This window comes from Dermacentor silvarum, chromosome 10 (genome assembly GCF_013339745.2).
Source record: "Dermacentor silvarum isolate Dsil-2018 chromosome 10, BIME_Dsil_1.4, whole genome shotgun sequence".
Classification (NCBI taxonomy): Eukaryota; Metazoa; Arthropoda; class Arachnida; order Ixodida; family Ixodidae; genus Dermacentor; species Dermacentor silvarum.
The window spans coordinates 65,644,039-65,652,953 of record NC_051163.1 but is presented as its reverse complement, the minus strand read 5'-3'; the positions used below and the strand labels follow the sequence as shown (position 1 = coordinate 65,652,953).

The 8,915-nt window shown below is 47.6% G+C and overlaps 1 protein-coding gene across 1 annotated transcript; it reads left to right on the top strand.

Moving 5' to 3' along the window:
• Nucleotides 1-7,317: 7,317 nt before the first annotated feature.
• LOC125941034 (transportin-1-like) lies at nt 7,318-8,259 on the top strand. The gene has a single exon (XM_049657945.1). It carries the CDS (start codon nt 7,318-7,320, stop codon nt 8,257-8,259), a length of 942 nt encoding a protein of 313 aa, XP_049513902.1.
• Nucleotides 8,260-8,915: the final 656 nt, after the last annotated feature.

The window sequence follows — 8,915 nt, the reverse complement described above, 5'->3', positions numbered from 1 at the left end:
GTTGTCTGCAGTCATTCAGTGTGATCTATTCATGTTTGTTTGTGCGCGCTCACACCACGCTTGTTCATTCAGTTAGTAATAGTCGGGCCACATTTTCCAACGCACGCTACACATGTAATGCTGCCCGGATCGGCAATGCAGCGCTACAGGTGTGTCCCTTCGCACGCGCTGCCCACGGGAAGCGCTTCTCATCAACACCACCGTTTCACACGCGCCTTCTCGTGGTCATCGAGTTCTCTCTTCATGTAGGTCCACTTACGCCGCAGCACACCTGCTTACTTAATCAGCTCATGTTTACTACAATTCATATTGCTACCAAAGCCGCTCACCTTACTTCGTATGACATTGCTGTGTTGCTATCGCATTCATTGCTTCGCCCTTAGGGCGAAACTGTGACATTTTTTCTTCTTTTTTTTTCCTGGGTGAGTCTCGTTCCGCGTGGAGAGCTTGAGGGGGTGGAACAAGCGAGCGAAGCTAACTTGTCCGTGCTGGACACGAAAGCAATATACCTGTTCGCAGTTACACCAAGGACAGCATAGGGGAAATTACTCGTACTTACTAATTGAATTAAAGAAATGATGGATGAAAAAACAACTGTCCGCAGGTGGGGAACGATCTCACGTCTTCGCATTACGCGTGCGATGCTAGCTCTTACCATTGAGCTACCGCGGAGCCGTTTTCCCATCCACTTTCTGGGGTATTTGTGTTTTTACAACTAGAACTAACCGCGCCACCACTCACAAACCATGGCGGCGGATATGGAACATCCTTTCTGCCGCAGGCGTCACGCGCACGTGATCTTTATATATATATATATATATATATATATATATATATATATATATATATATATATATATATATATATATATTGCCGTCTTCTCGTCTTTTAAGTGATCAGTGATCGAAAAAGCGAGCCACTTGGCGCGCGACTTGGTGCTTGAACTCGGGAATCCTCGTTACTAGGGGCGTTCAAACAGCGAGATTTCCGAACCAAATGGCAGACGAACTTCGTGAAAAACGACCTTCGAATGTCGAATCGAATACAAACTTAAAGATAAAGTTCGCGCGACATATGTTTACTTGAAAAAAAAAATGGCTTATTGACATATTTTGATACGTGCAGTGTAATGCTGTTCCCAACTGGGCGTCCATTCAACTGATAATGTTTTTAAAATGAGAATTCTCGAACCAATTGACCAACACTATTAAATTCATATTCGCGATTTCTATTCGCAAAGCACACGTTACATGAAGAAAATCGCAGGTGGCGTTTACGCATTGTCACAAACCGCTCATGTGAGCTCCACGTAGCCCGAGGGCCACGGACCACACCATGAACATGTCACCGGAAAGTTGGGTACACGCGCTGCCAAATCAATCATTCAATCATATTTCATTGTGTGCTTCGCATTCGACTCGTGCCACGCCTGTCGTACTGCTGTCGCTTCTGTGTAGTAATTAAGAAAGGATCGGCTACAGTCACCTCCTCGGTTTCACTGACAGACACTGACCAAACCATGTCTGTGCGCCTTGCGCAAGCGGGTCGGGCGAATCAACAACGCTCTTCGCAGTCGGACTGAGTGAAACTCGCCCCTACGCTCCGTCACACCGACACGCTATAGCGTTTGCATGAATCCGACGAACGGGTTACGATTCGACACGCCGACTCCCCTTCGATTGTCGGCTTCGTGTAAACGAAACTGCGGTCATGGTGCGGTCCGAGTTTCCAGCGCACCACTGCCTTGAAGGTTTTCAAGGGAGTCGATCCCGTCTGCCAGGTCAGTGAGAGAGCACTCAAAACGTTTTTTTTATATTCAATAGCTCAATTGCAGAGTATATACCGAATGGATAAAGAACTTTTAAAATCGTCAGAGGCAAATAAAACAATCATGGTGATGGAGCGGGAATACTCAAAAAGGCGGACATGTACCACCACGAGAAATCAAATTGAATATTTTAATAACTTACAGTTTCGCTAACATTAATTAGTTCATGGCACATATTGCAAATCCGGTGAGTTCGCAAGGAACGGATTTTCAGGATGACACCAGTGTTACGAGACCTTCGTTCTCAAAGTGTGCGGCGAAATTAATACGTGCGTGTTCCAATTACATTTGTGCTTCAATGCATAAAACTGCGGTTTGTTTACAAAATAAGAGGAAGCAATAGTGCATTTGCCGCAAGTTTCACGGCCGCATATCTGGAAACTTGTGCGGATCCTTCGAATTCGTTCCCAGTAAATATTCCACGCAAACTCGACCGCTACAATTCGTAAGATTACAATATGTGCCGTAAAGCAATTAATTCGAAAGTTCATTAGCGATTGTTTGTTATCAGTCGATAATGCATTTCAATTTCTCGTGCGAGTCATGTCCGCCGTTTCGAGTAATCTAGCTCAAGGACTACAGACCCGTCTTGGTGGCGAACGTAGCGGCTTTGGTGTTGCGATGCTAGGCCCAGGGACACGGGATCAAATCCCGACCGCGTATTGATGGGGTCGAAATTCAAAAACACCCCTGTACTGTGCATTGGGTGCACGTTACAGAACACCAGGTAGTTAAAATAAATCCGGAGTGACCCACTACGGCGTGCCTCATAGGCACATCGTGGTTTTGGCTCGTGAAACTTCAGAATATAGTTTTAATCAAGGACTATACAATTAAACGATGTATGCCCCAGGCGATTTATGAAAATTCTGTGTGATCTGAAAAAGCACCCCGTATATCACTGATTAAGCAGCGCACGGAGTGTACTTCAAAAAAAAAAAATTCTGCATCCTCGAGAACAGAACACCTAATTCTGTGTCAAACACGTGCACACACTCACAAAATCGCGACGTTGTCAGGCGACTCAGACCTGACCGTGTGAATACGGACACGAAGTTGTACAGCCTTGCGAACATGTTGCTGGCTTTCAGTCCTTCTGAAGTGTGGGGTTAAGCAGGCCAGATGATTGAGGAAACTTACCTGCGGTCCATCATGTAATTTATTCCATCGATTTTAACATAATTCCGAGCTATTGCTGTCTAAATATCGCACAGCGTCCATTAATTACGACTATCGTTTCACATCCCTTTGGGGCAAATAGGAACCAATAACATTTATCGCTGTAAACAGAAATGAAAGTTTTCTATTTTTTTCTTCTTTTGCACCACCTAGCTATGACGAAACCATCTGGCGAGAGGTAATATTCCTCTTAGATCGGGCACAGCCTGAGACGACCATCCGCAGCCAGACGCGCTTCTGAATTTCTGCCTTGGCTGCCGTCAATGAATATAGGCATAAAAACACGGTATACCGTTTCGGCTGTTTACGCAGACGCGCGCAAATTGTCTTCGATTCGAGTAGAGCGTTTCGCATGGCGAGCAAATGGCAAACGGCAAATGTTGTGTTTCTACAGAAGTCAAAGACATTGGTCTATAGAACGCGCTCCTGACGGACTAAACAGTTGCCACTGGCAGGGCGATAGTAGACAAGGCAGCTCGTAAAAGTAGCCGCGCATCGCCATATGCTGTGGGTTTAGTATCGAGTGTTGTCTCCAGCACAGTCCGGGGGACGCGCCGCGTTTCAAGACAGCCGGTGTCTCAACCACTGTAATCGGATGCAGAACCAAACAGACCCCACCGAAATTGGGAAAAGTTCAGAAAGGAACAGACGACACGAGTCACTTCTGTTTCCGTTTTACCTGTTGAATCCGGAAGGCCGAGGGCGGGCCGCAGCGTCTCAGCGTAGTACCGAGAATCCCGTGGACCAACGTAGCCACTGGGACGAAACGACCACCACGACATAGTCTGTTCGCCAACTGACAGCGAATGCGCACTCCTTGTCTGTCGTCGCGCTTATGTTAGTCACCTCAGCGACGCACGCACGCACGCACGCACGCACGCACGCACACACACACACACACACACACACACACACACACACACACACACACACACACACACACACACACACACACACACACACGTGATCAGCGAGTGCAGGGAGAGAGAGAGTGATTGTGGCGAAGAAGAGGCAGCCCTTTGGGGAGTACGTGTCAACCCCTCGGGAAGGAGACGGGGACAAGAAGAGGAAAAAAGAAAGAGAAGGTCATCGTCCTCACAGCGGCGATAGCTGACGCCAGCACCTCGTCCTCCAGGAAACTTATAAGCAGGTGCTCGAATGCAGAGCTGTCACGGTGACGGCAGTGGAACAGAACTCGCGTCGCCGAGACCGCAGGAAGGCCCAGGCGTCGAAACGACCCGCGACGAATTTCAAGGGGAGTGGACAGAGGAAATAGAAAAGGCTGGGCAGGGGCATAGAACGAACCCTTGCAAAGCGTGCTCCTGAGAAGGCAGTAACAGAAAGCGGGCCGATTCTTTCTTTATTTCTCTCTCTTATTTTTATCCGTAACTATTGTTATGCCGCCTTCGCACCGTGTCGACGCAGTACCTCGCAGGGATAAGGCTGACGAGAAGGGGGGACGAATGGGCAACACGATTTTGAGTCCCGCTTTTTTTCTTTAGGCAGCTATAAATTCTATAATTTGTTTGTTTAATTATTTATTTGTGAGTTTGTTTATTTGTTGATTGATGTATTCCCCAAATGCCCCTGCCATGGGTATTACATGAGAGGAGGGCTTATTTACTGAAGAAAGAGAGAAAAACGAAGAGGGAAAGGTAGGGAGGTTAACCAAGGACGTGCCCGGTTGGCTACCCTACACTACTGAAGAAAGATGTCTTCGACAGTGCCGGAGTGGTGAATGACATCTTCTGGCAGATCATTTCAGTTCCTCTCTGTATGCAAAAAAGAAAAAGAAAGGACCTAGGATGTGAAATACCACACGCAGGTGATGTATATACGGATTTCTGGTGATGGATGCGCGAAGAGCGGTGATGTACAGTGAAGGTTGCGGGCGACTGGTAGATGAGTAATAGAACTGGTCATACAGGCATAGCTTTGCAGTATTATACGTCTTAGTTCCAAGTAGTGTAGATAGCCTCAAAATTTTATATGAGACACTCTGCTGTGGTAGGAGTACTAATTTTAAGTAAACCTGGTTGGCACGGCTTTCAATACATTCGAGTGAGGTAGAAAGGCTGAGATAGATGGGGGCCCCAAACTACGCATGCGCATTCTAGTCTGGGCCAACTAGGAACCAATAACACGTATCTCTGTAAACAAAAATGAAACGTTTTTTTTTTTTTTTTTTTTTTTTGCACAAGCTACGACTGAGCCTCCCGGCGAGAGTGAATATTCCTCGCCGGTCAGGCACCTTCTGCAGGACGAAAGCACTTCTGAAGTTGTACCTTGGCTGCTGTCAGTCGCGTTTCGACTGTTGACGAAAAATGTCTTCGATACGAGCAGAGCGTTCCGTATGGCGAGAGAATGGCCAACGCAAATGCTGTGTTTGTACAGAACTCAAAGACACTGGTCTAGAACGCGCTCCTGACGGACTAAACAACTTCCACCAACAGGTGCGATACGAGGCAAGGCATCTCGCAAAAGTATCCGCGCATAGCCGCTTTCGTATCACGTGTTGTCGCTAATGTCGCCAGCACAGTCCGGAGTACGCGGTTCTAGACAGATGTCTCGACCCCCGCACTCGGCTACAGAGCCAAACGTACAGACCCACCGAAACGGGCAAAAGTTCCGAAAGGAACAGACGACACGACGCGCTACTGTTTCCGGCCTACCTGTTGAATCCGGAAGGCTGGCGAAAGCGAGACGTAGCACCTCATCGTAGTACCTGGCATGCCGTGACCCACGTAGCCAATGGGACGAAAAAACCACCACCACCTGGTGCGTTTCCCAATTGACAGAGAATACGCTCTGCGTCGTCGCGCTTATGTTAGCTACCGCAGTGATGCACACACACGTATACATACGCACACGTGATCAGCGAATGCAGAGAGAGAGACAGAGAGTGACTTATTGTTATCATGATTATGATGGTTTCATGGCACCACTTTGAAACGGGGCGATGACAAATAGTCCCCTAGCCTGCTTGATTTAATCAGGTACGCTGTTTTTCATCTAGCATTTTTCTATACATTTCAACATTGTTTTTTTTTTTTACAGCGAAGCTTTATATACCTCTGGTTGGTTAGAAAATTTCGTGGCGTAAACACAAAACGCCATACCCCATAGTAGCTGCGCGATAGCTCAACACCTCTGCGCGGTAAGCAGCATCGTGGTGCACGAAGTGCCCGGATAGGAAGTCTTGGCGCATAACCGCAGAGGACGAGCGGCGCCGCCGGCGTTCGGTCTGGTGGCGTATCCGCTTTACCTTTACTTCTAGACCGGCCGCGGCGTCGCACGGCCGTCCGCGCATATACGCTGCCCGCGCGTCGCATCATGGAGTTAATATGCGGCGGGTGCAACGCATGAGGGCGAGCTGAGATGGCTGACAGCTTCATGCGCGCGGTCTTCTCGGGGGGTCCTCCCGAGCGGCAGCACAAAGCTCTCGCTCCCCGCTGCCGGCGGCATTCTGCGCGCCGGCGCTGTGACGGCGATTGCTCGCGGTCAGCTAGTGAGATCTGTCCATGTTTGTCTGGGCTTGTTAATTTAACCAGTACGCGAATGTTTACTTCAATTTACACCATCGATAAAAATCAGAGTCTTACTTCAGATAATTGTATGAGTTTGCTATCCCTATCAATGCTTCGCCTTTCGGGCAATACTGCGGCTTTCTTGTAGAGACGAAGATACCATAGAACATTTTCAATTTCTAATCGACGGTTCTTGATATTACAAAAATTAACAATAGAAACACCCTGTATTTAATCTTCTGGGGTTATATATGACTGTTTCTAATTGGTTATTCTCGGTTGCCTTAATCTTGGGCACGGCGACCGGAAGGTTCTTGCTGTAATCTAAAAATTTATTGTAAGGTAAATGCGATTCAATCTCTTAATTTTGGCCTTACTGTTTCCTTTTTTCTTTCTGTAAAATTTAGTCCGATTGGTTCTATATTTTTATTTTTTCATTTATTTCTTAGTTTTATAAATTCCACCTCTTGATTTTAACCTATAAATACATTCTCAATATTAGCTTCATTTGTTTTCCATCTTTATTCCACATTTTATTTTGAGCTAATCGGTGCTTAACCAATCCCCCTGAGTGGGTAGCTGCCACAAACTCACGATTTTTTTTTTTTTTCATCTAGATGGCTATGTAGTGGCAAACGGGCACCGTACTATGTTGGGCCAATCATCGCGCTGTATGGGGAACTGCCATTAGGAGAAGTAGTAGAAGAAGAAAAAGAAGAGAAAGAAGGTGCCCGGCTCGCGCTTTCATGGTTCCAGTCTGTCCTCGAAAACAACTACGACGTAATGAGCTGCCGTTACGTGGGATTCCCGTTCGTGAAGAAGAGCGGTCAGTCGTCTTCACCGTGGGTGCCCCAAGAGGGACGTCTTCAGCAAATCTTGCAGCTTCTGAAGGATTCGCTGTCTGCTAAGGAAGCGACGAGGCTAACGGCTCGGCAGGAAATCAAGAAGCTGAGTGAAATTCCCAACTTCAGCAACTACCTGGTATTCATCATCGCAGAGTTGAAGTTTGAGAATGAGCGGTTGACAAAACCAACCGGATCTTTGTTGGATGAAGATGTGATCGCCGACTCTGGCAACGTTCCCCGGCATGTGAGCGACTCCACCGAGACAAACAGCTTCGAAAGCGTGGGCGATCCCTTGGCGGTGATCGTTGCTGCTCTGGGCTTCTTCATCACGACTGACTCGACGCTCGAGCTCACACGCTGGCCTGAATTGCTTCCGCGGCTCGGCGAACTGCTAGACTCGAAGGACGACAGAGTCTGCGAGGGTTCTTTCGGGGCGCTGCACAAGATCTGTCGGGACTACGCTGAGGCGCTGCGTACAGGGCCACTGAAAGATCAGCTCACTGCTCTTGCACCCAAGTTTCTGAAGTTCTTTCGGCACAAGAGCCCTCGGATCCGGTTCTGTGCCATAACTTTCATCGGCCTGCTATTCCTCAATCGCGCACATGCTGTGATGGTCCACGCTGACTCCGCTGTTACGAGCTTGCTGCAGTTGGTGTATGAAGAAGACTCCAAAGTGCAGAAAACCATGTGCCGTGCTCTGATAGTACTGCTAGAAAATCAAATCGACTGTCTCGTCCCTCATATGAGCAGAATCATAGAGTACGCGATGGTCAAGATGCAAGATACCGACGGAAGTGTTGCGCTAGAGGCGTGCACGACATTGACCTTCATGACGAAGAAGCCAGTCTGCATAGAATTGGTATTATCGATAAACGATTAATCGATTAAAAGTATCCCGCAAGACGATTAACCTTCATCGATGTCCACCTTTCATTTATTCGACTTAATCAATTAAACATGTTTGATTAATCTTTTTCGAGAATTTGACAGGAGTTGCGCGAAAATGTTGAAATCGTACTAGAATGGCGGAGAACGAGCAGTGACTGTGCGGCTGTGGTAGAGCGACTGTCGCTGTTTTTCCGAGTCCCGAGATGGCCTGTGGTTGACCACTTGAGTTGTACACGTTTCTGAAGTACTTTCGCGGCGTTGTCAACGGCAGCCTTTACTGGCTGCTTCATCTTTCTCGCTTTTGCGAGGAAAACGTCCACGTACTTCTTTAGCGAATGCAGAACCATTACAAGCTCAGCAGACGGATAGAGGAGTACACCTCTGTCCTGGTGCCTAATTAAGGCATCCGATGGCGTAGAAGTGTTTGGTTTCGTTACTAGAGTGAAGCATTCATCACAGGAAATGGTTTCGTGGATTTTTCGTGCGATATATCCACCAACCATTGCTAGTGCAGCAACATCTGGTGTTGGGAGCAACGTCTTCCCCCTGTCGAGATGCTCCTCGAGGGTCGTGGTACGCTTCCTGAGGGCTGCATAGCTTCTTTCGGTTTGCTTTCGAGGCTGCAAATATGATGGATACTCTTGGAAG

Excerpts from the sequence above, each read along its gene's own strand:
- LOC125941034 (XM_049657945.1), top strand. The coding sequence starts at position 7,318 with ATGAGCTGCCGTTACGTGGGATTCCCGTTCGTGAAGAAGAGCGGTCAG.